Source organism: Podarcis liolepis, assembly GCF_965112155.1.
Source record: "Podarcis liolepis genome assembly, chromosome: 4".
Taxonomy (NCBI): domain Eukaryota; kingdom Metazoa; phylum Chordata; class Lepidosauria; order Squamata; family Lacertidae; genus Podarcis; species Podarcis liolepis.
The window spans coordinates 81047426-81075395 of NC_139558.1; the positions used below are offsets into that span (position 1 = coordinate 81047426).

Genomic DNA, 27970 nt, shown 5'->3' on the forward strand with positions numbered 1-27970 from the left:
CTATACAAAACCTTACCAGACAGACCGCGCGATCCTACGTCTACTTATTACTGCGGATACTTGATTATTTGCCGCAATCCTTTACCTCGCTACCTGGGAATTAGCTTGGTGCGGAAACTTATTTCCGAGCAAACACGCGTGAGGTTGCGCTGCAAGGCTGCTATCCTATGCACCCGGGCGTCAATTATCACCGTGGGAATTCCCAATAAACACACGCATCATATAGGATCGAGTTGCATTACGTTTATGTTGTGACATACGCTTTGGAGGCTGAGAGCCTACGAAAGCTGGCGGCGCAGGAACAGCGCGATCCTGTAGTTACAGTGAGGCTCACTTCTAAGCAAGCATGCATACCACACCTCCTTTGTTCCCCTCCTTTGGTTTGGCCGGATTCTGCCCTTTGCACAGCTTTCGCCGCCTCATTGCCCCTAAGGCGACTTCACCTCCGCGATCTCAGCTGCGGCTGGTTCCCCGCAGACGATTGTTCTAGCCGGGGTCGAGAAGGAGACGAAGGGGCTGGCGCTCGTGTCCGCCGGCCCGCGATGGGAACGGAGGAAAGTTTCCACCACCGCCGGCAGTTTGAGCAAAAGATTTGGCTGCTGTGTGTATTAAAGGGATGCAAATGTACCCTGCGCCTCCCCGCATTGTCCCCGGCTCAAGGTGAAAAGTTAAAGCATAGAAACAATGAGTGAATCTGCTGGGATTGAGAGGGGGAGCCGGGGGAAGCGGGGGCCGCCTGCCGCATCTTCAAAGGGCGACTTGTGTCTGCGCCGCGACGCGCGGCAGAATGCTCATATCAAAGTGGCCTGGTCCTATCTACACCGCAGAGGCTCTGCGATCTGGATCGGGCTTAGAAGCTGCCCGAAACCGGATCAGTTCATGGGGTTAACAAAATAAATCAGGCCAGAGTCTCAATAACCAACATTTTTCTCTCTCTTATTGGGAAGATTGAAAGTACCACCCTCCGTTCTTCATCCCTCCCGCTTCGTGTGTGCAAATTGATGGACTTAAAGTTCGTCTTTTTCCTTCTCCGGTGCCTTGAGAAGGTCAGTTTCTGCTCGGGTTTCATTGTATATTGACAGACTGTCCTTTGTTAGAATTATATTCTTCGGGACTTCTGCTGTAAAACAGCAGCAGCAACAACAACAGATCCATCTCTCCATAGAATAGTACTGAAATATACAGTCAGATCAGCCTAGTTTAAAAGTAAAAAACTTTAGGTTTTAAATGGTATGAAATTGATTAGCAGTTGACTCTCCTACCTTTTCGCCCCAAGAACATCGACTCTCTGCCTCTTTCTTTTCTTTTTGTCCTTTTGATCTAGCTGGCTCGAGAGTCAACTGGTCTTTAAAAATTTGCCTTGGATTCAGGTGCTTTAAAATATATATAAATAAAAGCCACTCTTTTCATGGGAAGGTTCAGAGAGGAGGGAAGCCTATGGAACGGACTGGTCAAATATAATCTCAATAGCTTTGTACCAGGAAAAATATATAGGACCAGCCCTTGGTAACTTTTAAGCAACAAATAAAATGAAATAAATAAAAAACGTATAGTCTGTAAGGAGCCTCAGTGTGTGTGTTTTTCTTCCGTGAGTGCAACCCGGGACTTTCCTAAATGTGTTCAGGTCCGCACCTTGATAAGGGAATCGGGGGCTTTCTTGCCACACGACAAAACCCTAAAGAAATTAAGATAATCCCTCGACATTCTGAATTCTCTTTTGGGATCGTGCGACGCGTTGGCGTTTTGTGCCTGCCGCCTCCTTATCCGGGATTAGCCTGGCAATTGGTTATTAATGAGTAAACGGGCTTTAAAATGTTAAGGGAACACTTAAAAGGGGGGGGGGGAGTAGTTTCGAACCTATGGAGAGAGTCTAGCCAATCCGTTTTCTAGCCTAACGCCCCCACTTCCTAGGCTTTTAACTTTCTCCCTTTAGATGAGGCTGAAACGTGCGTAACTGGGCCTGGAAACCTCTCTCTGTTTTGGCCAGCACAGAGCCTCTATTTTCTTCCTCTGGAAGGCACTTCTCAGCGTTGCCAACTTCTTAGGCCTTTTCCAAGACCTCACATCAAAGAGAGGCGCATCATTTATTTTTATTCTTGGGAAGCGCTCTTTTTCCAGACCCTCGGTGCGCTTCCACCTTCGCCCACTGCCCACCCTCCCCTTCGCTCCGCTCTCCCTTTTGCAAGTTCTTCGGATTCCCATTCTTTGAACCTGTGATTGGAGGTTAAAGTGCACCAGGTTGCAATGGGAGAAGGAAGCTCTTAAACAATAAAGGCCCGAATATGTCTCTGTGATCAGGTCGCTGCCCTCTGCCTTATCTTTTTAAATGCAAATCTTCTTTGGGGGCTTGGAGCAGCTATATTACCCGGGTGCCTCCCACCCTCCCTCCTTCCCTCCCTCTCTCCCCTCCCTCCCGCTCCCTCTCCACGTCACCTGCCTTGGGTGCTGGGCCTGGCCTGGCCATTGCTCAGAGCGCCTTGTCAACATACAGCGCGGAGCCTCGTCCCGAGCGCGGCGAGCCTGGCCGGCCGATGGAACCGGTGGCTCCCTGACCATCGCGCGTCGGCTGCGCTCTCGGCTCCTCTGCGCCCACAGGGAGGGCGCCTCGACCACGGGGTGGGCGCCGAGCCTCGCAACGCACCAGGTTCCCCCCCAGGGAAGGGAGGCCAGGAGCCCATCGCCGGCGCCCTCGCAGCAGTATGTGGAGGAGAGCCCCTCGCCTCCGGTCACCATGTACGTGAGTTACCTGTTGGAGAAAGACGGCGCCTCCATGTACCCGGGCTCGGTGCGCCACGCCGGGGGGCTCAACTTGGCGGCAGCGCAGAACTTCGTGGGCGCCCCGCAGTACTCGGACTACGGCGCCTACCATGTGCCCGCCGGGATCGGGCTGGACAACGCGCAGTCCCCGGGATCGCCCTGGGCCGGCGCCTACGGGGCGCCTTTGCGCGATGACTGGAACGGCTACGGGCAGGGGGGCGTCCCTGGGGCGGCCGCCAACGCCGTGCACGGATCCTCCGGCGCGGCAGGGTTGGCCTACAGCCCCGTCGGGGACTACCACCCGCACCCGCACCACCACCACCCTGCGCAGGGGCCGCCGGCGCCCCCCTGCGGAGTCCCCGCTTCCGGGGGGCTGATGCAGCCTCTCAACTCGCCGCCCGGCGCCGAGCACCTTTCTCCGGGCGGCCAGAGGCGGAACCCCTGCGACTGGATCAGGAAACCCACGGCAGGGGGACCCGGTAAGGAAGGAGAAGGGGCAGGGAGGGGCGGCTCGTTGGGTGTCCGGAGGAAGGGGCTGTGGGGCGCAGGCCTGGAGGAAGCCCGGTCACCTCATCAGCTACAGGCGCACCGGGAGGAAGTTGTTCAGTGGGGCTCAGGCGACGCAGCGCCACTCTGCACCAGCGCCGGGGCACGGTTGCCGTGGGAGGGGAAAGATGGAAGAATTAAGAAAGCAAGGACGCTGGAAGGGACCGCGGCTGGTCTTGCTGGTTTCAAGGGTTAAGGTGACGCGCACACCTCGATCAAACTGAGCCCGGTGTGGGGGTATTTGGTCGGGGACCGACGACCTGGTGTGAGGGTCTCTCTCGAATTGAAGCGAGACAGCCATCCTACGGAGCCTCCTTTTGGAAATAAACATATATTCGGACTGGATCCAGAGTTGGCGTGCCTTGCAGGGATGGTGGAGCCGATCGCCAGCGCTGAGAGGCCGGAGGGTTGGGCCGTCCTGCGCGCGCCTGCTTGCTTTTAGTATCCAGTTCCCTCGTAAAGCCGAACCATTAAAACGAATGTCATAATCGATAGGCTTCCTGTGCTAGCCTAAGGCCGTGACAGTTTAAAAACGAATATTATTTCCTGCTAAGTTTGAAAGCCATGCGCTACTCCAGATTCCATATAAACTTTCTCGGAAGTAAGTCCGCTGGCGTCAGTGGCGCTTTACGTGCTGGGAATACCTCGCCCTGTCAATTTATTATACCTCTGCGTCCCCTTAAAAGGCATTTGCTCGGAGGTAAAGGCTGTACGCCTTGCTTACACTGAGTAAATCCCAGTGAAAGCAGCGGGACTTCCATCCTGAGTTGACAAGGCCAGGATTGAGCCAGATTCGTGCATTAAATATTGGGGGAGGTAGTTCATTAATGGTGGGCAAAGGAACAAAGAGCGAGCCAGCACATTCTCTGGTTCGGATCTGAGTGTAAAAGGCGGCGGCAAATAAACCTAACAGGCTGCAAATCCACAAACTGCAATCCACAAAACTGAACTTCGTGACTCTCTACAGTTCTTAAAACCAACGGGTGTTTTGCCCTTCAAGGGAGCATGAATCTCAGATCCACCCCGTCTGAATTGATATGCCCTACATTTGTGCTAGGATCCCAGCTCAGGATTTACATGGAAGTAAATCCCGTGGGAAGCAGGGGCACTTCCTTCCAAATGAAATTGCGCGTTCATGATCTCCTCTGCAACTGCGCTTCTCCAATATCGTTTAAACTATTTCACAGATTTAGCCTGGATGAGCCGGGCTGTCACCAGAAAGGTTCTCAGACTCTCTCCATGCTGGCCCATTTCCTCCGGGATTCATTCTTGTTGGGCTGGTGAGTTTCCAGACTGTACAAAACTACAGATCTGATTGGAGACAGGCATCTTTATCGCCCGAGCCAGTTAAACTGAAGCATGTGGGCACTAAAACTGCCATTCTAAGCACACGAGACACACGCACACATTTCCTGGGAAATCCGTCCCGTTGCAAATTAATGGGACTTTCCCTTTCATTGAGCTTCTCAACCTGGCGAGGTCAAGCCCCATATATAAATCCAAGCACTGCCGTCGAGCTGAAATTTGTGGCTGGCAGGAACTGTCCCCCTAAGGCCTTTCCAATCTGCAGGGAGGTTTCCCACCGACGTTTTCTTTCGGGGAAAGGGCCATAGCTCCGTGGGAGACCACCTGCTTTGGATGCAGAATGTCCCGGGTTCGATCCCCGGCATGTCCCGTGTCTGAAATCCTGAACAGCCTCTGCCAGCCAGTGTAGACAGCACTGAGCTAGATGCGACCAATGGTCTGACTCTGAATAAGGCTGATCCTATGCACCTTTGTCGCTAATATAAATAATTTGGCTTCTGTAAGGGTTCTTTCGAGCGCTCCACGCGCTCCACCTATTGTACTGACATTCCTTACCGTAACTTTGATCATAGGGTAGGTGAGGCCAGGATTACTTGATGCGGGAAGATCTGTGGTTTTAGCTGTCGGTGGTCCCCGGACCGGTGTCTCCATCCAGCTTCGCAGAATAGGTAGCTATCTCCCCTCTCTCGTCGCTGGGTTTTTGTAAGGAAGGGATACTGTGGCGAGGCGCAGCGCCCCGGAGACTTGAATGTGTTCCACATCTGTAGGCGGGCATGGATGAACGCGGGAGGCATGACCCAGGCAGAAATTAAAAGCTCGGGAACCCCCGAAAAGCTGCAGTCCTAATAAACACACTTAATAGCGCAAATCACAGGCATGTTCACTCGGAAGTAAGTCCCCGCTGTGGGCAACGTCTGTGATGGATTGCAGCCTGGATAGGAAGCAAGTCCCATTGAATTCAGTGGGAGTTAAACCAGAGTGAATATGCTTCGGATTATACCATAATGGCGGCGTGGGGATTTCCGTGGGGGATTGTTGCTGGAGAATCTAGCTCATGTGTGTGTGTAACAACAACAGGGAGCCGGCCACTGCTGGCTGAGGCCGATGCGCGGACCTCTGTTCTTTACGCGTCAAGTTGCTGGAGTTAATTAGACAACTGAGAACACCCTTCCGGGAGCAAGGATCAAACACCAGGAGCAGGAGAGGGTCTCGGCTGACGTTGCTTCTCTAGTGATATTTGAAGCCGGATGACCTGCTGACTGTGTGTGGTTCAGGGATCTGAGCGACGCATCGGCTGCTGCCCTGCGCAGGGGACGCGCGACCGTAGAAGGCAGGGAGTTTTCTGGGACTTCCCGCTTGGCGGCTCTGCAGAGAGTGGGGGAGGCTTGCTTTGGAAACTTTGGTGTATTTGCGAATTGGGGGGGGGGGCAGTGATGGTGGTGGTATTGAAGAGGAAATATGCAACTCCTTTTTAAAAAAAACAACCTTTGTTCCTTATTGTCAATATTTAAAAGAAAACCACTAAATTCGCATATACATTGTTACCGACAAGGGAAAGCGGTAACCCGCAGTGAAAGCACTCAAGAAGAGCGGTTGAAAATCAAGTAATGTAATCTATTTGCAGTTGAATTTAAGTTTAGAATTGAAGCGTAAGGCGCATTATTTAGAGCCGTCTTGACGCACACGTTTTGGAATTCAGCAGGACTGGAATCGGTTTTAAAACCCTAATCCTTCTACTAATCCGAAACAGAAGGCAGCTTCATGAAAATCCCCGGGGTTTACTCTTGAGTAATGCCTGTAGGATCCGGTTTTTATCCTAGGGCTGAGCTAGTAAATTATACAATTTCCATGAGCAGTGTTTTGAAGTCCATGATACAGTCATCCATTCAGAATCCCGTGGATAAAATATTGAGAGTTTAGAGAGGGGTAGAATTATTCACACGAAAAGATAAAATGTATGTAGGGTCGGATTGTCAGAACAATACTGAACTTCTTATTTTAACCTAATGCATTCTTGTTTTGCCTTGACCCTGAAACATTTGCTTTAATGGAAACTGGTTGTATAATCGCAGAGGCCCTGGAAGTCTCCACGTTCTTGCAGTGCGCTTCGCTTGCGAATGTGGGTCCATTTGCTTCTAATGCTCTTCTGATGAGCTCGCTAATTCTAGCGAAGCTTCAGTCTCAGGACAAAACATACTGGGAAGTGCAGACACGCGCAAGGAACCAGCCTCAACGACTGGAAAGTTCTCTTGAGCAAGACGCGTTAAAATGAATCCGAGTTTGGCAAGGCTTTGCGCTGCTGCTCGCATTGAATTTTCAACTACGCTTGCGCAGGAGAACTTCCGGTGGTTTATTTATTTCTTTTTTTAAATCAGGGTATTTGCAGCTTCAAAGACACAGGCCACATTGAATGACCCGGATCCACATTGGACTGCTATAGAAGCAGTCTATAGTTGTCACTGAGATGCAAGGGCTGTTGCCTGGGCTGTACCCACTTCAGATTTTGGATGAGGGAATAATCGCCCATATGAAGAACAGATTCCTTGAGTAGCATGCTGGGAAGTTTTCGCCCAGCCTTCTTCCTGAACTGCTAGATTTCTCTCGGCAGAGATTTGTTTTCTACAGATGAACATGCCACGATGGGGGACCCCCCCCCTAGTCTGAAGCTGTACAGCCCAGACCAGACCCAAGTTTCCTGAGAACTGGTTTAGGACACAGCGTGGAGATGGGGAATTTGTGACTATTGCACTACAAATCTAATAATCTCAGACCATTGGGCATGCTGGCTGGGGCTGATGGGAGCTGGAGTCCAACAGCATCGGTAGGGTCCTGCGGTATAAAATGTGCATGAGCTTGTAGTGGAGAGATCGATTCCCCTGCTCCTTGCCAGAGTAAAGTGCGATCCAGTTTGTGCGAGGCTGCTTGGCTTCCTAACCTCTTAACTGAAGCGCAGAGGCATCGTTCTTGTACGCAAGAGGCTGATCTGAAGATCCCGTGGGATCTAGCACTTTTTCTGGATTGAGAATAGTAAGAGGCAACGGGGGTCCCCTGCGCTCCTCCGCGCACGTTGGCCTTCCTGCAGGTCGCTTTCCCGTCGAGCTGATACCAGGCTTCTTCCTTAAATCATTGGCCGGTGCGCGCGGTTGGTTGTGCATTGATTTCTGATTCACTGGGCAGTGCATACCTTTATATGCACATGCCGCTGGGCTGCTAATAATCCGTGCAGAGAGGAGTTGATCCGCGGCTGGGCAGTTCTTCTCTGCAGCCCCGTAGGGCAGCGACCAGGGCTTGGCCACCCAGCCAGAGATGAGCAATTCCTCTCCTTCCTTTCCTCAAGAAAGATCCCCTCCTTTCCAAAGCCTGTTCTGAATCGCTGGGGGGGGGGTGTCTTGGTGGGCTTCCCATTGCCTCTGACTTCCAGAGTAAGCACATTTGAAGACATTGGGAAGTAGCATCTCCTTGGTATGCAACCCCCCCCCCCCTCAGTGTCCCAAGGATCCTATATGTGCTTGACTCTCCCATTGAGAGCCAAGAAATTGCTCCCCTTTGACTGGACCATGCCCTTGAAAAGCACAGAGACTGCAACCCTACATCAAACTCAGTGGGGCTTTCTTCTGAGTAGATATGCACAGGATCCTGCTGTAAACAGATATCTCACCCCAAAGCGTGTTTGAGTGCAACTAGCTAGACCAGAATATAACAATCTGAATTCCAATACATTAGTGAGACCTGGTCAATGTACACCTCATCCCTGCGATGAACTCACTTTTTGCAACGTGGGAATGACTAATAACACTCACATATAAGTACTGGCTGACTTTATATGCCTGCATTATTATCCCCATGAGAGAGGGAGACAGAAGTGATGGGGGTGAATGGGAAACAGATTTGAGGTACTAGTGTTAATTCACAAGGCCCTAAACAACTCAGACCCAAAGGACCTTAGGGATCATCTGATTCCTTATGCTCCACCTCAGTCATCTGAGATGCTCAGATGGGACACTTCTGGTGGCCCCCTGCACCTCTGAGGTTGGGTTGGCCTTCTCTACAGACTGAGCCAGGGCCTGTGGAACTCCCCACCAGTAGAGGTTTGCCAGAAACCATTCCTCCCTTCTTTCAGAGCTGCTCTGAAAACTACATTGTTTTGGAAGGGCCTTTGCAGTATGAATGTTCTCTTCTTAACCAGTTGGTATTTATTAAAGTTTCGTGGGTGCTTTTTGCTGGTTTCATTACTACACGTTGCATACCACCGTGATATTCTTTTAATGAAAGGGTAGATTGGAAATAATAAATAGAAATCATGGCTGTAGCAGGAGGTCCTGCATCTACAGTAGCCTTTGCAAGAGCAGACTGGTAATATGGTGCCTTGCGTGAGGACAAAACTCGTCACACATACCCTAAATATTTCTTGTTTTCACAATAATTCCTTTTGGTAGAGCTGCTTTTTAAATGGATCTTCTCCATAGGTACCCATCTAAATATAGGTTATTTTTATTATTTTTATTTTGCGCTCCCTCGGCTAGAGGAACCACCCTAAATCCAGCGCTGGCCTTTGCCATTCTGAGGCCCTACAAGCAGATGCTGGGCTGGGGGTTGAGTGGAGTTAGAATCATAGAAAAGTAGAGCTGCAAGGGACCCCAATGGTCATCTAGTCCAACCCCCTGCAATCTCAGCTAAAGCATCCATCTCAGCTAAAGTTAGATAGGCCGAAACAGCTGGAGGGCACCAGCTTGGGGAAGGCTGATCCTACAGCACACCCTTCGCCATCCTTATTTAGTAGAAAGTCCCACTGAGATAGGCGCGACCTGCTCTTGAGTGAGTGTCCTTAGGATAGCAACCTTAGAAGCAACCTCGGATGCTAATGGCCTAGGAAAAGGTCGCAGAGGGCAAGAGGGTCCTGCAGGCGCCCCCTTCGCCTTACTTGTGATGCTAATATTGTTCCTCCCTTCTCTTTGGCAGACCCTCATCTGTCATGAGGAGGGGGCTTTAAACCTATCTTGCTTTGATATACACCTTCCTTGCTATTGTCCCCCGCTTTCCCCTTCCCTGACCGCCCCTCACCGGAAAAGAAGAGAAAGGAGAGGGAGGTGGAACAGAAACTTTCGCAGTCAATATTGAAATCTGCCATTCCTCTCTCATTCTCTCTCTCTCTTTCCTGGGTGGGGGAAGGGGGAAGCGTTGGTGGCTGCAGCAGCTGAGAGTGGGAACAGGACCTTGGGTGGATTGCAAAATTCTCCACAGTAGATCAACAGGGAAAATCTCTCTCCCGCCCACCCACCCTGTATCTTCACCCCAAGCAAACCAGTGGTTGATTTTCTGCAGTCCTCTCTAGGAGGCATTATTATTTATGTGGGTCCCACGTGGTGATCACAGAATCTCTATCATTTCTTTATTTCCTAAAACGTATATGCATTTTGATTGTAAAAACCAGAACACAAAACAACCCCACTACAAAGTGGTTTACAAAAATAAAAATTGTAAGTCGAGGAAACAGTTAAAACCAGCTATTTAAAAAATTCAAAAAAATACGATGTTTTAGCGATAAAGTAAAAACCAGATTAAAACACATGTCAAAATTCAACAAACCTGGATGCCTAAACAAAAATGTTTTGAGCAGGCGCTGAAAAAAGGTACAGTGAAGCGGCCTGTCTGATGTCAATAGGCAGGGACTTCCCAAAGACGAGAGTGCTGTCACACTAATAACATTAATGTTAGTACAATACTAAACACTTTAAATGCACCTTTACATAATGCAATGCAAAATTGTCAGGCTGCAGTCTTTATCAGGTTTACCTGGGAGTAAGCCCCACCAAATGCAATAGGATTTAATTTGAGTAGACATGGATTGTACTGTTAGGGTGAAATTGGTGGACTAAAGTTACTTAAGTCTTTTGGTTTCAATGGGTCTACTCTGAGTATAACTAACATTGGCAATCACCCTTAAGAATCCCAGAGAGAGAGAGATCACTTAAATATATAGATAGCAATCCAGTCAGAAAGAAGCTTTTATTATTTTTCTCCTGTCTTGAGAGTCTGACAAAATATTTGCAAATGGTTAACTGACATATCTTCATTCCGACACAATCCAGGGAAACTTTCCAGTGGATCAGGGCCATTATTTTCTCTTCTCTAAGCTCTACCTCGTTCTTAAAGGCTGTCTTCGTCCCCTGCTCATGTCCTGCTCCCAAGCAGATGAAGTTTTCCCCCAGTTGCGGGAAATGGCTGGTCTCTTAAATGTTTGGGGTGTCACTCACCAGGTGTTAAAAAAGCATAAGGACTTGGGGTTAAAAACAACAGCAACCCAAACAAATAAACAAAAAGTGGCAATTCTGCCAGTTCATTCTGTCTTAAATCATTTGTCTTCTGAATCTCTCTCGCAGTTAGCGAGATCCTGGGATTCGCTGGGGAAAGTCACTGCAAGCAGTGAAGTTTGTGTGAATATACTGTGTTTCAGACTTCATAAAACTGTTGCCTCACAGATCTTCTGGACTCCCAGGTTGATGGAAGTTGTAATCCAGAAAATCTGGAGGGCACCAAGTTGGTGAAGGCTGATATATGATGATATGATATGATATATGATATGAGTGACTTCGTGGAATAGTGTGGCTGGGTTTGTGCTGAGGTGTTTTGAACTGAGGTGCCGGGGTTCAGTCCCTTAAAAGCCTTAATTGGTCCTTGATTGATTTTACTCAACGTAGTTACATAGTTGCATTATTTTAACCTGGACAACAATTCTGTAAAGTTGTGGTTTGGATCTGGGTCTTCCCTCTTATTAAAAAACCCATGAAACTTGAGATACCACAATAGCTCAGGCTGTTGTTATCAATAATGTGGAAAATGTGCATTGCACGTGCTCAGACCCTTTAAAAATGATTATTGCATATAAATACAAAACAAAACCCCAAACTATATTTATAGGGTGCCTTTCAGGGTTGCCTTGAAATGCTTCTGCCATTTTAGGAGAACAGATTTCCAGACGCAAGTCCAAGTCTGAATGGGCTTGTGGTTTTAAAAAGTTTTAAAGAAGACTGTCATTTTATCAAGATTGTATTTGGTTTGAAAAATAGTCTGGAGGCAAAATTAAAGGGAATCAGACCTTGAAGTACAGCAGGTGGGAGGCCACATAAATTGTATAATTGGCTGTGTAATTGATTGGTATTTGGATTGCTATTTGGTATTGATATAATATGGCGTATATTGGACTTTTTGTAATTGAAAATTAAATAATTTCACAAAAGAAGAAGATCATTTTTGTGGCTTGGGAAAAGTGGTTGCCATATGTTTCTCTCCCTTTCCAACTTTGCTCAGATTCGGGGGAAGTGTAGGTGGCCCAACCTGTATGGCTGCTGTGAAAACAGGCTGATGGATCCATTGGCCTGATCCACCCGGCTCGGCATCTCCCTGCATCGGAGAAGAGTCATATTATAAACTCCCAGAGGCAGAGCTTGGACCTGCAGAACGCTCTAGCTTCTCTCCCCAGCATCTGAGAAAGAGCCTGAAACTGCTGCCCGCCAGTGTCCTCACCACTGAGCTAGATGCAACAATGGTTTTTTTGGCCCAGTGGAAGACCGCCTCCTTTGTTCTGTTCTGGACGCCCCTTCCCCCATCTACTGTGTTTTTTGTTTTATTTTCAAAGGGAGGGGGCAATTTGGCTGAAACTGGGAGGACTAGGTCTTCTGCGTTTTATTAGGAGCCCCCTCCCTGCTTCCCACCCCCAGATGCATTTGAATTCAAGGTGCCCAACCTCTTCCGAACCCCTTTCTTCCTTTCCCGCAGTGGGGAGGGGAAGGGACCTGCCTGTCTCCATTCAAATGCGCAGCGCAGAGCGCGAGGGGAGAATGAAAGCGCCTGCCGCCCATTTGTTCCAGGCAACCCGCCTGCGCCTGCGATTCGGGGGCGTTCCGGAGGCTCCTCGCTTTGATAAGATCGCCTTGTAGCGCATTGTCGGCGCTCGTGTTCTCCATTGAGCGGCTCCAGGGAGCTCCCTCTGATCAGCCTTGTCTTCGTGGCGGGGAAGCTTTTGTCTGGGGGCTGCAGGGGCCGCGCCTTTCTGCCCCTTTTGTTTTTGTTTAGCCTCACCAAAGCCAGCCTGCCGGCCATTAAACACCTACAGGCAGGCAGAAGAAGCTCAGATCTCTCTATTTATTTGTGGTGCGGGTGGGGGTCTGTTTAAGAAGAGAACCAGTTAAACGAGAAGCGGGAGAAAAGACCAAAGGCCAGGCGCAAACAGACGCGCTGGAGGGCTGCCTGGGAATCGCAGTGAATTTGGAAAGCGCAGTGAATTTGAAATTGTCATGGCGCAATTTATGCTCCTGGTTTGGCCAGCTGTCCTGGGAATAAATTCCCCAGGGAATGGGGCAGTCAGGGTTCTTTTAGGACGAGAAAAAATGTAGAAAAGTACTGGAATTGGCAAGTTCTTGCATTTACGTTTTATAACGAGATAAATAAACCTTCAAACGAGGGGAAATGGAAATTTAGGTAGAAGTCACTCCTTCTTACTCTGGCCCAAATGTGTTTGTGTATAGCTCTGCTTGAAAAAGCCCAGGCCTAAATGCCTGTAGAGCTCCTACATTCGTCATAAAATTGACTTTGTGGATTGCCCTGTTCCTGTTGCCATCTCAGTACATGACTTGCAATAAGAAATACTGTACTGGTGTAAATTAAGCTTCATTCCTAAGCGGGCTTTTGAATGCCTTCTGAGTAAAACCCACCTTATAGAATCATAGAATATTGTTTCTTGTGGTTTATCTCATTTACAACTGGCAGTGTTTAAATCAAAGCTTTCCAATCCCTTGAAACTGCAGGAGAAAAGAGCCGATCTCCCAGCCAGATAGTGCCTGCCTGGATATTTAAATCAATTCAATCCTTTTGCTGTGAATGGCACTGATGCCTCCATGTTTTTTGGAAAGAAGTCAGTTGTTTTACATGAACTTTTATTGATAAGCAAGAGTGCTTGTTGTGGAGCCACATAAATCACTTCATAATTACTAATAAACTCAGATATCACTTTTCAATTATTTTTTTAAAAGGTACAGTTTAAACAACATGAAATTAAAATAGCATAATACAAATAACTACAGCTATAAAATAATAATAAAAATAGAACAGGAAAGAGTGTGATTTATAATCAATGCAAACTTAGGGCTTTTTTAAAACACACACACACACACACACAGAACCAAATATAGGTGCCTTGGAAGGAAGGAAGGAAATTGTTGTGACTTAATTCCAAGTTTTAAAAAGGCTCTCCTTGGAGAGAGATTTCAAAGGTGGAGTACCACCACCAAGAAGATTGTATTTCCTGGTTCCATCCACTTCATCTCCTTTGATGAAGGCACCTGCAGAACACCCTTCCGTGATCATGACCTTCGTCTATTGGCAGGTTGGTGTGGCGGCAGGAGGTCCTTCAAGGTGCCAAGTCAGGAAGAGCTTGAAGCATCAATGCCAGCATTGTAAATTCTGCCCTGCAAATGAACTAGGGTCCAGTGCAACTGTTCAAGAGCTGGTGTGGTATATTCCTAATCGACACTTAACAATTCTTATACCACCCTTCATGTTACTAAGAAACTGATGGGTAGTGTACAATCAATGAAATATAAAATACAACAGAGGAAACCCTTTAAAGCATACATAAGATTCAAATGTCTGGGTAAGCATTTATGTCTTAGGCTGCAATCCTAGCCTCTCTTACCCGGGAGTAAGCCTCACTGAATTCAATGGGACTTAACCTCTGCGTAGACCTGGTTTGGATTGCTCTGTTAGCCTAACACCAAAAAGGTTACAAAGTGGGTGCCTGGCAAGCCTTCACGGGGAAAGCATTCCATAAAGATTCCAGGTAGTTATCGTGCATCTCCATTGTTTCTGGACAACCTTCAAAGGCAGCCTTACCTACATTGAACTGCCACAGTCTAATCTAAAGGTTACCAGGGCACAGATAACCATGGCAAGGCAGCCTCTGCCAAAAAAGAGTCATATTTAATGGGGATTTGTATTTGACTGCTCATAGATAACAAAGTACGTGTATCCGAAGTTTTAATTTGTGGATTCCGTTTCAGAGCTCTTGCCTTCAAGGACCAGGCAGCTACTTTCTTTTCCAGGAAGAAGCTGCCTCACAGTTTAAATACAAACAAACAACAGCCTTTGCTTACCCACTCCGAGAGCAGGGCAACACCGTTTCCAGAAGGGGGATCATGCTAGTCTTTTCCAGGAAAAACAACAACAGTCTTGTGGCTCCTTAAAATGTGAATAGATTTATTGTACTGTAGTGTGTTTGTGGAAATGACCATTTTGTGAACGTACTTATCTTTATAGGCACTTGATCTTTGCACTGAAATGTTGCAGACTATTATGCCTCTTGCATGTCATGACCTTTGGCCCCATTGTTTACATCTTTCGCCTCTGTACCTATGTATACACCTGCAAACTAAGGACAACACATCATACATCAGATGTGTGAGAAATGTGTGAGTTTCCTCCTTGGAGCGTCTGCAGATTTTATGTGTGTAAAATTTCCATTACTAGAGGGGTACATTCCTCCTCCACCACCCCACATCCAATTCAACTGTGACCCCCCCCCAATACCACAAAACTTTATCCTCCCATCTTAGTAGACAGCCCATGACTAAAGAGGTAATAGTTTATGGGGAAATGTGATATGTGTGATATGCAGTTTAATGAGAAAATAAACAGTATAGCACATTACATCTTGACCAAGTAATGAATTATATATATTTTATAAATTGCACACTGACACACAATTTGTTGGTGGTGGTTTGTGTAAAAAGGCAATGAAGTAGCTCAGTTGGTGAGAGTGTGGTGCTGATAACACCAAGATCGCAGGTTCAATCCCCATACGGGGCAGCTGCATATTCCTGCATTGCAGATGATCCTCAAGGTCGCTTCCAACTCTACAATTCTATGAAATATAATTCATTGGAAATAGGGCAAAACATGTATTTAACTCTCCCACCCACGCCTTTGAAATAAATGGGAATTAAAAGGGCCAAACTTCACTTTGGTTGTGACTTAAGACAGCACTGCTTAACAGAGAGTTGAGCATCAGGCCTGGGAAAGGGGAGGCCTGAGTTTATACATATTTGTATAAGTGATGAAATGGTTGGGACTTGATTCCCAGGTTCTAAAAATGTTTATTATTGTGATATAAATTAAGCACAATTTGAATGACTGATACTTTGATCTCCAATATTAAGTGATCTGTTTTGAGACAAAGGTAAAACTGTTAACAAGCCTTTACAAAAAAAACACACACGGTACCTAGGCTTGTTTTGATACTTCGTAAATGATCTAGTGAGACTGCACACATGAAATGAACTATGCTTGCCTGCAGTTTCAGTTCATTTCAAGGGGGTTTATGAGTGCAGGAGAATCTCCCACTGGATTGAACCACAGAGACAAGACCTAGCCAAACTCAAGCATGTTGAAAGTAAAATGAAAAATGAAGTATGTGCATTAAATACCTCCCACTAAAGTTTAAAGTGCCTGTTTATCTGGGTTGTGCATATCAGAGAGCTATTCTCCCAAACACATTTACTTGGAGAAGTGGCACTCCACTAGGTTTTACTCAAAAGTAGTAGAATGAACATGACTAAGTTTGTTCTATTAATTTTAATGGGTCTACCCTGAGTAACACTTAGTGCAATACCACCCATTAATTCTATTGAAGTTTTGGGACTCCATTCCAAGTAAGTAGAAGTTTGTAGAAGTCATAACAGGCCAAATTACAGAGTGCCAAATAATAATACAGATGCACAAATGAAGGTGCACCCCCCCCCCAATGCATTGCTTTACGGTTGTGTTTTTGTGTGTGTTTGGCTTGGGGGCCATAAACCCAGCAGCTGCCTCCTTTTTACAAGCGTGCATTGTTTGAAAATCACTTCCTCTTGAAGCCAGACGTTTGAGGGCTTATAATTTAAACTAGCAGGAAGAAGAGGGATCCCTTCTAACCTGCTGTGTTTGGGGGATGGGGTGGAAATAAGCAACAGCTAAGTTTTGGAAACCGTAAAGGCCCAGGGTCATTGGAATCCCTCCTGCATAAACATGCCAAGCAGGGATATTTTGAAATGTTTTGTTTTGCTTTGGTCAACTGTCTACAGAAGCCTCAGTTGCTAGAGACTCATGGGGATTTTTCACAGGGGCTAGCTTCTTGCTAAAGCCAAACATTCTCCAAATATACCGTCCAAAGAATGCTCCAAAGCAATGGTGCTGTAATCGCACTTCCTTTAACGGACATGCATCTCTCTCCCCAGTGAAAACCAGGACGAAAGACAAGTACCGCGTGGTCTACACAGATCACCAGCGGCTGGAGCTGGAGAAGGAGTTTCACTACAGCCGCTACATCACGATTCGGAGGAAAGCTGAACTGGCAGCCAATCTGGGATTGTCAGAGAGACAGGTGCGACTTTGGCTATTTCTTTGCTCTGTAAGATGTCCAAGGCCCCTGCAGCCTCCCAGAAAATCCTCTTTGGCATGGTGCTTTAGCTTCAGTCCAAAAAAAAAAGACCTATCAGTACAATCCATGAAGCAGTCAGGCCAAGGTCCTCCCATGAATCATAGAACTGTAAAGTTGGAAGGGACCCCAGGGGTCATCTAGTCCAACCCCCTGCAATGCAGGAATCCATTCCTGGGTGGGCTCGAACCACCAACCTTCTGTTTAACAGCCAGATGCACTGACTCATTGTGCCACCTGCTCTCTTAAAAGCCTCATGTTTTTTTTTTAAAGTATGTCAGCTAATGTCCTTCCAAGAACAAAAGCATGGGACTTCCTGCACATGGTGTCTTTAGAAAACTGCCGTCTGTTGAATCAGACACTGGTCCACCTAAGCCATTAAGGGTGATACGGACTGGCAACAGCTCTCCAGGATTTTGAACAGGGGTGTTTACCAGTCAGGGATTGAACCTGTGACCTCCTGCATGCAAAGGATGTGCTCTCCCATTAAGCTCTGGCCTTTCTGTCTAGAGAGGCATTATTCTATAGGTATATTTGCCAGCAAGCCAGGAGCTGGCTATGGCTGCTTATTGTGTATACGCTAAGTGGCAAAGCTGGATTCTGTAAGGAACAAGAGAAATTGCTTGGCTCCAGGGAATTGTAAACCATAGCTTTCACTTTCGTATTGGAAGATATAAATCTAACTTTAAAATGTATCTTAAAAAATATTTTGTGCTATACTTCTTTTTTGCTAAAATACTACTACTACTACTACTACTACTACTACTACTACTACTATCTTTATCCAAAGATCTCAGGGCAGTTTACAAGATAAAAATACAAGATAAAAGCACAACTAAATAGTTAGAACAAAAACAAAACAAAACAAAAAACCCCACTCCCACAAACACATTCAAAAGCCCATAGAATATTAATCAGCTAAAGGTCAGATTGAAGAGGAACAAAACTTCCAACAAACTGCAGCTGTTTATACCCCTTCCTCCTGTAATGCTAACCCTAACACTATTCAGTGCAGGAGCAGGGAACTTTTAGTCCTCCAGAATTTTTTGTACTACAACTCCCATCAGAGCTAGCTCAATGTTTTTTCCTGCTCCAGAAAAGATGAAGCCATACAATACCCCAGGCCAGCTAAGTTATTTTAGCATCTGAAGCAAAGAAATCCCTTAAGTGCCTCTTGGAGAGCAAAATCATAGTAAATAAATTTAAGAATTTGCTTCCTTTTCCAGACACTTAAAATCTGCTGCCTGAGGCAGCTACCTCACTCTGCCTAATGGCAGGGGTGGTCCTAGTTCTCATCATCCCTTACCGCTAACCATGCTGACTGGGGCTGATAGGGTTGCAGTCCCTCAGCATCTGGAGGACCACAGCTTCCCCACCTCTGATTTAAAGCATGCAATTGATTTCAAAATGGCTTTCTCATCTGCATGAACTTAGAAATGCATGCATTTAGAAATGCGGGTTAAAAGGCATGTTTATGTGTCCTCTTTGAAAACATCCTTTCAAGTCCTTGTGCTGAAAGTGTTAGGTAGGTATGAGGCTAAGTTCTATGGCAGTGGAAGTGAGGGACGTTCATTTACATGGCTATATCATCTCACTTCCAAGGAGCTCACAGCATTTGTACTAAGCTCTCCCACCTCCCATTTTTATCCTCATAATGACCCTATGAGGTTCTAACTAGTAAAGACTAGTGGGTTTCGAGGCTGAATGGAGGTATGAACAACTCACTACACTTCCAGTATTTTGTACAAAGATTCACTCCAGAGTCAACCAGCTCAAGTCAAAGGAAATGACTTTGAGCAAATCAGCACTTCTGCTCCTTCGATCACTTGTAATCATAGGATTTCCCTGAATGTATCTATTTCCAAGAGAATGCCACAATCTAGGGCAAGTGTCCTGGTGTCACATTTTGGTCAGCAGACCACCCTGCAGAGACCACATCACAATGTTTCGTGAACAGTGTCAACTCCCCATGAATTTGATGGCAAGCCGTTCAATCCACTCCAATTAGATGTCATCCGCACCCCCACCCCTTTTTAAAGCATCACTACCCTTTCAGTTCTGGCAGGTTATTTGTTCTTTAAACATTCAGCATGATAAGAAAAAAAGTTGTTATGTATGCATGGACTTGCTTTGCTGTGCAACGTAGCACTATCACCCCAAAAGCCAACTACCAAAACAGGTATGGTATGTGGCTGAGCACTCATTCCATGCGAGCACTCATTGTGTGGCTTCACAATTTTATGTGGAATGTGTTGGGAGTGTTGTGGGCTGCACTGAAGACTTCTGTATGAAAAGGTTCCAAGGTCTAATATCTGATAGACCTAATCAGGCCCAGGTGATTAAACACACACACACACACACACACACAGAGAGAGAGAGAGAGAGAGAGAGAGAGAATTGAATGCCTTTAATCAAAACTGCAAGCAAGGTTCCTGACTGGCCCATAACCTATTTATAAAATCAGATGTTGGCTATGGAATTTAAGAAGTCATCCAAGATAAAAGTGCCTTTCAGCATCTGATATGCAGCGTTACTCTCACTCACTACACAAAACCCAGAGGTATCATCACTTTCTCCTTAGAGGATATGATTTCTGGGCAAAACATAAAAATGAGGTAGGGGGGTGTGTGTAGAGAGATTATAGTTTGTAATTTTAAGCATTATTAACCATTTTTCTTTTGCTTTTGAGTATTCTATTTTCACTGGTTGGGCTTTCTCCAGAGTGTATTGATACTTTATTGCAATGAGGCTTTATAAATATAGTAGGTAAATGCACAATGAGGGCAAGTCCCTTTGTCGTCGTTCCCCACCCCCCCCTTTCTGGAGTCCATGGCTTGAGAATTGCACTTGCTTTTCATTCAAATAGTGATACACAGATTATTCACAATTTACATGCATTTAACTTGGGCACATTCAGCTTTATGCACTTGGCAAAAAACTCCAAAAAACATTAAAATTGGGGTGGGTGTCTGGGGGAAAAACTGTTTGGTAATCCCACCTGCATTTGAACCTAATGTGTTTTGACTACACACAATTTTGGCTTTAGGCACTATCTCTTGAACATAATCCTTGGTGTTGTCTGTTGGCCAGGCATCAATATCTGGAGGGCCAAAGGTTCCCCTTCCCTAGTTTTAAGAGATCTTCAGCACTACTTTGAAACAAGTGGCTCACCAAAGGGAGCCACTGGGCTTGGCTCCAGAAACATATAAAATATTGGATTAAAGTTTCAACACAATGTGGCCAATCTAAAAGCGATGAGGGCCATATCACTGCCTTTACTATTTCACTTCCCATTTCATGCAAGATGGGAGATGGGGAAAGCGCCTCTGATGTGGAATGTTTTTCCTGTGATCCTACAGAAGTGTGGAGAATCTATTGTGGTTATTTAGTGCTGAGAAGGTATGCTCTGTCTATGCTCATGAGGCATTCTGACCCTTAAGTCCAGAGTTTGAAATGACCTAGCTGCAGCACTGAGAACTTGCTTAAATCCCTTTGGTGTCCACGGAATCTTGGCACACCTGGACAGTGTTTTAGGTTTAAGGCGGAAATGACAACTCCATGTATGCTCATATATCCAGTTCACATATTGGGTTATGAGGCTGCTTTGTATATATCAACATGCTCAGGAGGGAGAGTTTGTTTATTCCATTCCGATCACCTTAAGAGACTTTCCAGGCAGCCTCCCTAACTGCAGTCTTTGCGGATATTACAAAAGTCACACACCTTCGTTCTCAAAGTCCAAGAGAGTTGTGTTTCTAACTTTTCTGAGTGCCACCCCTGTTCCGAGTGTCCTTGCGTTTCCTGGAAATGCATTAGTTCTGAGTCAGGCTCCCATGTGCATAATGGCTTTTCTTTTCTTCTGTCACTTATATAAGGGCTGGTGTTTTGATGATGGCTGCATTGATTTCTAGAGTCCCTGTTTGGCCATGAAAGCCGTAAGAAATCAGCTAAGCTCTAATGTACCATATCCGTTTGCTACTGCGGTTGTATTTTGGATATAAACCTGGGATTTATTTCCCATTCCCACTCTTCCTGTTTTGAGCTTGCCATTAGTTTCCCACTCCAAATATATATTCCCTTAAAATGGGGTGAGGGAAACCCAGCTTAACCACTTTGAAAAAATAGTCCCCATGAGCAAACCATTCTAAATTGAAACTAATGTTCAGCATGCCCAGACAATTTCCAATCCTAAATATAGATATGCCTCATCCTGTCCCCTTAGTAAGCTTCCTAAGGTAATGAGTAATGAGAAATGTAAATGGAAGGCTTATTATAACCCCCCATAATTGAATAAAGGGTGTTTCTTATGCAGGTAGCACTGACATGTCTCCTAATTTAGAGAGGACAGTCCCTTGTCTGAAAGGCTGCCTGGTTCTAGTCTGATTTGAAAATAGAGAACTACAAGAATGAAATTACCCATAAACATTATTATTTCTTAAATTTCTATATTGCCCTTCATCTGAAGATCACAGGGCTATTTACAACATCAAAACACAAGAATGCATAGCATTTTTCTTTCAACAGGCTATTATATCCCAAATGCTTTGCTTGACAAGAAGATGGATACAGTCATTGGTAGCCCTAAGAAAAAAAATGTCAGCAAATCCTTACAGGACAGAAACCTCTGTAACAATTAAATTTAAAATATGATATGTGTAATGCCAGCAAGGGGGGGGGGGGGATATGTAAAATGTAACCATACAACACAATACAGATCATATACTTGGAACTGGGGTCACTAATGTGGGAATGTTCAGGGAGGCAGGAGAGGATATGTTGTTTATTAATATCCTTCCTAACTTGTGGTAGCAAGTTCTATAATTTAGCAGAGTTTCTATAATTTAGCAGAGTTTTACATTCCCCTTTTAAAAGCACAGCAGATAGTTGGCTGCAGGCTTGTTTAAGCCTCTCAATATTAGATTCCTGGTAAGTTCCCTTATATCCCTCTTAAAAGAATAAACACTCCACAATCTTGAGTAAAGTGTATTAAAGTAGTTTACTCACTCATTCAGTTCACAGTTGGATCTCTAAAGGCAGACTTAGTTACAAAGTATATACATGTGGATCTATCCCATATGAAGATAGTACCAGTGTCTCTAGCTAAAAAGCTGCTGCTTCAACAAATGGAGGAAGTCAAAGAGAGAGAGTGGCAGCATGCCTTGTCCTTTAGATTACCTGGACAGGTAAGGTCACGCCCACCTCTAGTCACATGCAAAAGGAAGTATATCCCAACCAGGAGGAAACAGGAAGTTTTCGACTGGCTGGACCAAACATTCCCTCGCATGTCCATTCTAGGAAAACATGGAATGTTGTACTTGACTGCTACTTATGTATCACATCCCACAACTAACATACTTTTGGGCACCTTAGGTCTTCCTCACTATGGGGAAAGGTGAACATGTGGACAATACTGAACAAGACGGACCTAAATTCTGACTCATAATAAGGCAGCTCCATGTGTTCACATGACAAGGCTCTTTTCTACAGGGCTGACCCTTGAAGTGGGAAGGAGGTGTGTCACGGGCCTCCCTTACATTGAATGAAGTAATCTAGAGACATAGGCAATTTCCTGTGCTGAACATACACTCTCTGCTTTTGATACCCGCCAAATATAGGCATTGACTTGCAACAGATTTATTAGCTTTTCAACAGCTGTTGTTGAAGAACATGTCAAAGAAATAATATTGCCCTGGTTTGCTTGAAATTTTAACTCTGGAGGCTCACACATTAGTTTATAAACATGGAGCACAATTCAGTCCAAGTGAATTAGACTTGGCTTTGTTTGATTTCCATGGAAAATTAAGAACATGCTTAAGTTTATGTACATATGTATCTAAAAACAAGGGTGTGTACACTTTTCAGTCCAGTGAATTGAGCCTCCCAATCATCCCCCCCCCCACAATTAATGTTTACCCACTGACTACTTTTAAAAAAATTAAATTATTGAGGGTATTGGTGGACCACTTAATGTTTTTTCTAGCTGTGGTAGCAATTGTAATGCCCTGTGCTAGATGCTGTATGATTTTTAATTGTATTTTTATTGCTTCTTTTATTTCTTATCTATGTATTTAGTATTAGTGTTGTTACTGTTATCTCCATTTTGATTAATTTACCACTGGCCTTCTAAACCATTATCTCAAGGTGATTTACATATAATTAATAACAATTAAAGGCACAACAATAACAAATACATTTAAAACAAGACTTAAAACCCTAATAAGTGGACACTCATGGTAAAGACTCATTTATCCAGCTGGGAAGTACCTCAGAACAAAAATGTCTTTAATTACCGTATTTCCAGAATATGCACCTAGTGAGCATCTGTCATATTTCAAAAGGAATGCTATTCCACAGAATTGAAAAAGTGATACAACATAAGAAATAAAAGAAGCAGTTAAAATTCAGTTTAAAAGCAGTTTAAGCATTTAATGCAAATAGTGTGCTATCTCTTATCTTCATTTTTAAAAAATGATATTTATTAAAAATTTAAAGATTACAGAAAAAATAAAGAAAAACAGGCAACAATAAAAAAGAAAAAGAAAACATAAAAAGCAATTCAACAATACAGCAAAAAGAAACAACAAAAAAGAAAAAAACAAGAAAAAAAATGCACATCCAATATTCCATATCTTTACCTTTCCTTTACTTGTCTCATCGACCTCCTCACACCTCCCTTTTTTTGTATTCTAGTTCAATTCACTATTTCAGCAAATTCTTTCCATCTTTCTCAAATTTTGTTCTATAATTTATCTTAACAGTCTAACCTTAATTTTTTTCATTTTGGCCCGTTATCAATCAGCTTTTACTTAATTCTTTGTTACATTTCTACTAAAACCATATAGCTTCATTCCAGCATCCTTCTAACACTCATTGATTTTACAATGTTTCTGTAAATATACTTTAATTTTTTTCTAATCTTCTTCCACCGACTCTTCTCCCTGATCTCGAATTCTGCCAGTCATTTCCGCCAGTTCCATGTAGCCCATCAACTTCATCTGCCATTCTTCCCTGGTGGGTAGATCTTGTGTCTTCCAGTGCTTTGCGATAAGTATTCTTGCTGCTGTTGTAGCATACATAAAGAAAGTTCTATCCTTCTTTGGCACCAATTGGCCGACCATGCCCAGAAGAAAGGCCTCTGGTTTCTTCAGGAAGGTATATTTAAATACCTTTTTCATTTCATTATAGATCATCTCCCAGAAAGCCTTAATCTTTGGGCATGTCCACCAAAGGTGAAAGAATGTACCTTCAGTTTCATTACATTTCCAACATTTATTATCGGGCAAATGGTAGATTTTTGCAAGCTTGACTGGTGTTATGTACCACCTATAAATCATTTCCATTAAATTCTCTTTTAGGGCATTACATGCCATAAACTTCATACCAGTGGTCCATAACTGTTCCCAGTCAGCCATCATAATATTATGTCTAACATCTTGTGCCCATTTAATCATAACAGATTTCACCATTTCAACTTGAGTATTCCATTTCAACAGCAAGTTATACATTCTTGACAAATTCTTAACTTTAGGGTCTAACAATTCTGTTTCCAATTTTGATTTTTCCACCTGGAAGCCTAATTTTTTGTCCAAGTTATATGCCTCCATTATTTGATAATAATGAAGCCAATCTCGTACTCTGTTTTTTAATTTTTCAAAGCTCTGTAGTTTTAATCTATCACCTTCTTGTTCCAAAATTTCCCAATACTTCGGCCATTTGGCCTCCATATTGAGTTTTTTCTGAGCCTTTGCTTCCATTGGTGACAACCATCTTGGGGTTTTATTTTCTAACAAATCCTTATATCTTATCCAAACATTAAACAGTGTGCTATCTCTTATCTTCAACCACAAATCCACAGACATGCTGCAGACCACCTGAATAAAGCTTGCAGATTACTGATGGTCCCCTGATCACAGACTGGGAGCACTTGGCCTAAAACCTCTAACAGTGGGTTAGTCGTCATGTCTACCCCTCTGTTGTGCTTCAGATTGATCATGTGCTGTCATTTCATATTTTTAAAAGTGCCCATCATTTATGTGACTAGAAGTTCACTGGGTGCTTTTTTGGAAAACATATTTATTGACTGTAAACCTCAATCTTTTTTTTTTTAAGTTGCAAAACTGCTCTGGGAGAAGGTGGGAGTAGGACCACACTCATCAGCCAATGTGCTCTGTGAGTAACTGGCTCCTTCTTCCACACTACAGAACCAGTTTCTCCTGAGCCCAGTCTTCCTTTAGCCTGCTTGGACTTAATGCCTGAGAAATGTGGGTGTGGCTAGCCCAAAAATGACCTGGCCTGGGGAACCTAATTAGGCCTGTGGTAGGCGTCAAACTAGGATGAGTGTGATTCCAGAGTGCAGACACTAAAGTGTTTTAGGTATGTCCGAATGCACTCTTTAACACCCTTCCACTGAATTAAAGGGGCTCAGAAGTGTATCACCCGACTATAATTTTACATTTTGGTGTGAAGAAAAAGAAATACTCCTAATTTAATAATTCAGGATCCTATCAGTTCTGCTAAGAAGATGCAAACTTAACAATATGGAAATTATGTTCCATCCCCATGACAATACAAGTTTGTTTGCTCCCTCCTTCCCCCTGAAAAACATGTTATCTTTCTGCTTTGAAAAGGAGAGCTTAGATTCTCAGGAATTTATGAGGAGCCCACCCTCTTTCTACACATTCTCCACTCCCTGTCCTTTTCTGCAGGACGGGAAGATTTTTTGCTCAAACAGCCCAATCCTCTGAATCTTTTCTTGAAGTAAGTCCCACTGTATTTGTGGACCTCCTTCGCAGGTAAGCATGTACAGGAATGCAGTCTTAGCTGTAGTCCATAAAGTACCTTCTTAGTACACATTGAGGAAACACGTAATGCAGAAGGACCATAGCTCTGGGGTTCAGTTCTCCAGTATCTTCAAGTGGGATAATGGGAGAGCCATTTTCATGGGTCTATAGCACTAAGTTGCTGGAACTTATTTTGTCTTTCTCTTCCCCCAGGTGAAAATCTGGTTTCAGAACAGGCGGGCAAAGGAGAGGAAGATCAACAAGAAGAAGTTGCAACAGTCTCAGCCAGGGGGTGTGCACAGTGGATCAGAACCCATGAGCCCAGTGTCCTCCATGCAGCCGGGGACAACTGGCTCCGGCCCCAATGGAGGAGTGTTGAGTGCTCCCGGTTTAGTGCCAGCCACTGCACAGTGACAGCCGCTGGGGAGAAAAGACTGAGCAGCTGGATACGTCCTGCTCTCCTTTGTTGAAGGAGAGGCACACATGCACACCAGCCCCTGGTGGGGAAAGGCCACTGGTCCATTGGTGAAATTGATACGGGGACATTGTGGCTCTGCGTTCCACCTGGACTTCTATACACAGCACCACACTCCAGCTTTTGGTTTCCTGCGCATTTGTACAAAATGTACTGTGATCAACCCACATTGTGCGGCAACAGGGGAGGGGAGGAGATTTGATTCCCCCCACCCCCATAATTTACTTCACTTTGTTTCCATGCTTGTGGTAGGTGCCACGCAACTGACACTCCCCTTTGCAAATGAAAAACACTGCTATCTCAGGGAACTGGGCCTGGAATGCCTTTTGTTGTTGTTTGTTTGTTTGTTCTTGTCATTCCTGTTTTTTTATTACCAATGTTGTTGAGCAAATGATAAATATTAGTGGGTGGAAGAAAACGGGGGCGGGGGGGTTTAAAGCATATTTCACTTTGTTTTCCTGGTACTCTAGATATATCAAAAGGAGCACTGTTTTACATGACAGCTTGCGGGGAAGATTGAGATAAGCAGCAGCTGAAATGCTCCAAAGAAATGGCTTGATACAAATTGCTTGCACAAGAGATCGCAAAGTTGGCACTGAAGGCCATCTCTTCAGATTTATGCATCTCTGTGGCATTGCAAACTGGAAAGAAGCAAATCCATTTTGATCAGGAGGTGGTACTCAAGCAGCAAATGCTTTGAAAAGACAGGGTTTATACATCTGCAGAAAACTTATATGAGGCACTCAGGACCACAGTTAGCGGTACAGCATCTGTACTGCATGGAGAACATCCCAAGTTCACTTCCCGGCTCCTACATTGAATAGTACAACAACTATATTGTACCCTGCAATGGATTTAAATAGTAAATTATTTGGGGACCTACCTGGAGTAAGAGGCATGCTTAAATTATACAGTGGTACCTCCTGGCAACCTAGCAGTTCGAAAGCACGTCAAAGTGCAAGTAGATCAATAGGTACCACTCTGGCGGGAAGGTAAACGGCGTTTCTGTGTGCTGCTCTGGTTCGCCAGAAGTGGCTTAGTCATGCTGGCCACATGACCCGGAAGCTGGACGCCGGCTCCCTCAGCCAATAAAGCGAGATGAGCGCCGCAATCCCAGAGTCGTTCGCGACTGGACTTAACTGTCAGGGGTCCCTCTACCTTTACCTCGGGTTAAGAACTTAATTCGTTCCGGAGGTCCGTTCTTAACCTGAAACTGTTCTTAACCTGAAGCACCACTTTAGCTAATGGGGCCTCCCGCTGGCGCTGCGCAGCTGCTGCACGATTTCTGTTCTCATCCTGAAGCAAAGTTCTTAACCTGAGGTACTATTTATGGGTTAGCGGCGTCTGTAACCTGGAGCATCTGTAACCTGAATCGTCTGTAACCCAAGGTACCACTGTACTGGGACTGCAATATGTCTTGAATTTCCTGGACATAGCCAGGATTCGGCAGTCAAAAATGTCCAGGAAAACCTTGACGTATGGCAATCCATGTCGGAAGTGACAAATTTCCTTAAAAATAGCTCCGAAACTTCTTCTTGAGATTTTGCAAAAGAAGCTCAACAATTTTTGTGTCCGGATTTTCACTTTTTGAAATATGGCAACCCTAAATTATACAACACTGGGTGACAGGAAAATAATTAT

General features: G+C 44.9%; 1 protein-coding gene across 1 annotated transcript; it reads left to right on the forward strand.

Annotated features, from left to right (window-relative positions):
- Window positions 1–2442: 2442 nt before the first annotated feature.
- Window positions 2443–26273, forward strand: CDX2 (caudal type homeobox 2). Its single transcript, XM_083499008.1, has 3 exons — window positions 2443–3236; window positions 16875–17020; window positions 26068–26273. Exons 1-3 carry the CDS (start codon window positions 2732–2734, stop codon window positions 26266–26268), a joined length of 852 nt encoding a protein of 283 aa, XP_083355134.1. The 5' UTR covers window positions 2443–2731; the 3' UTR covers window positions 26269–26273.
- The last annotated feature ends 1697 nt before the right edge of the window (window positions 26274–27970 follow it).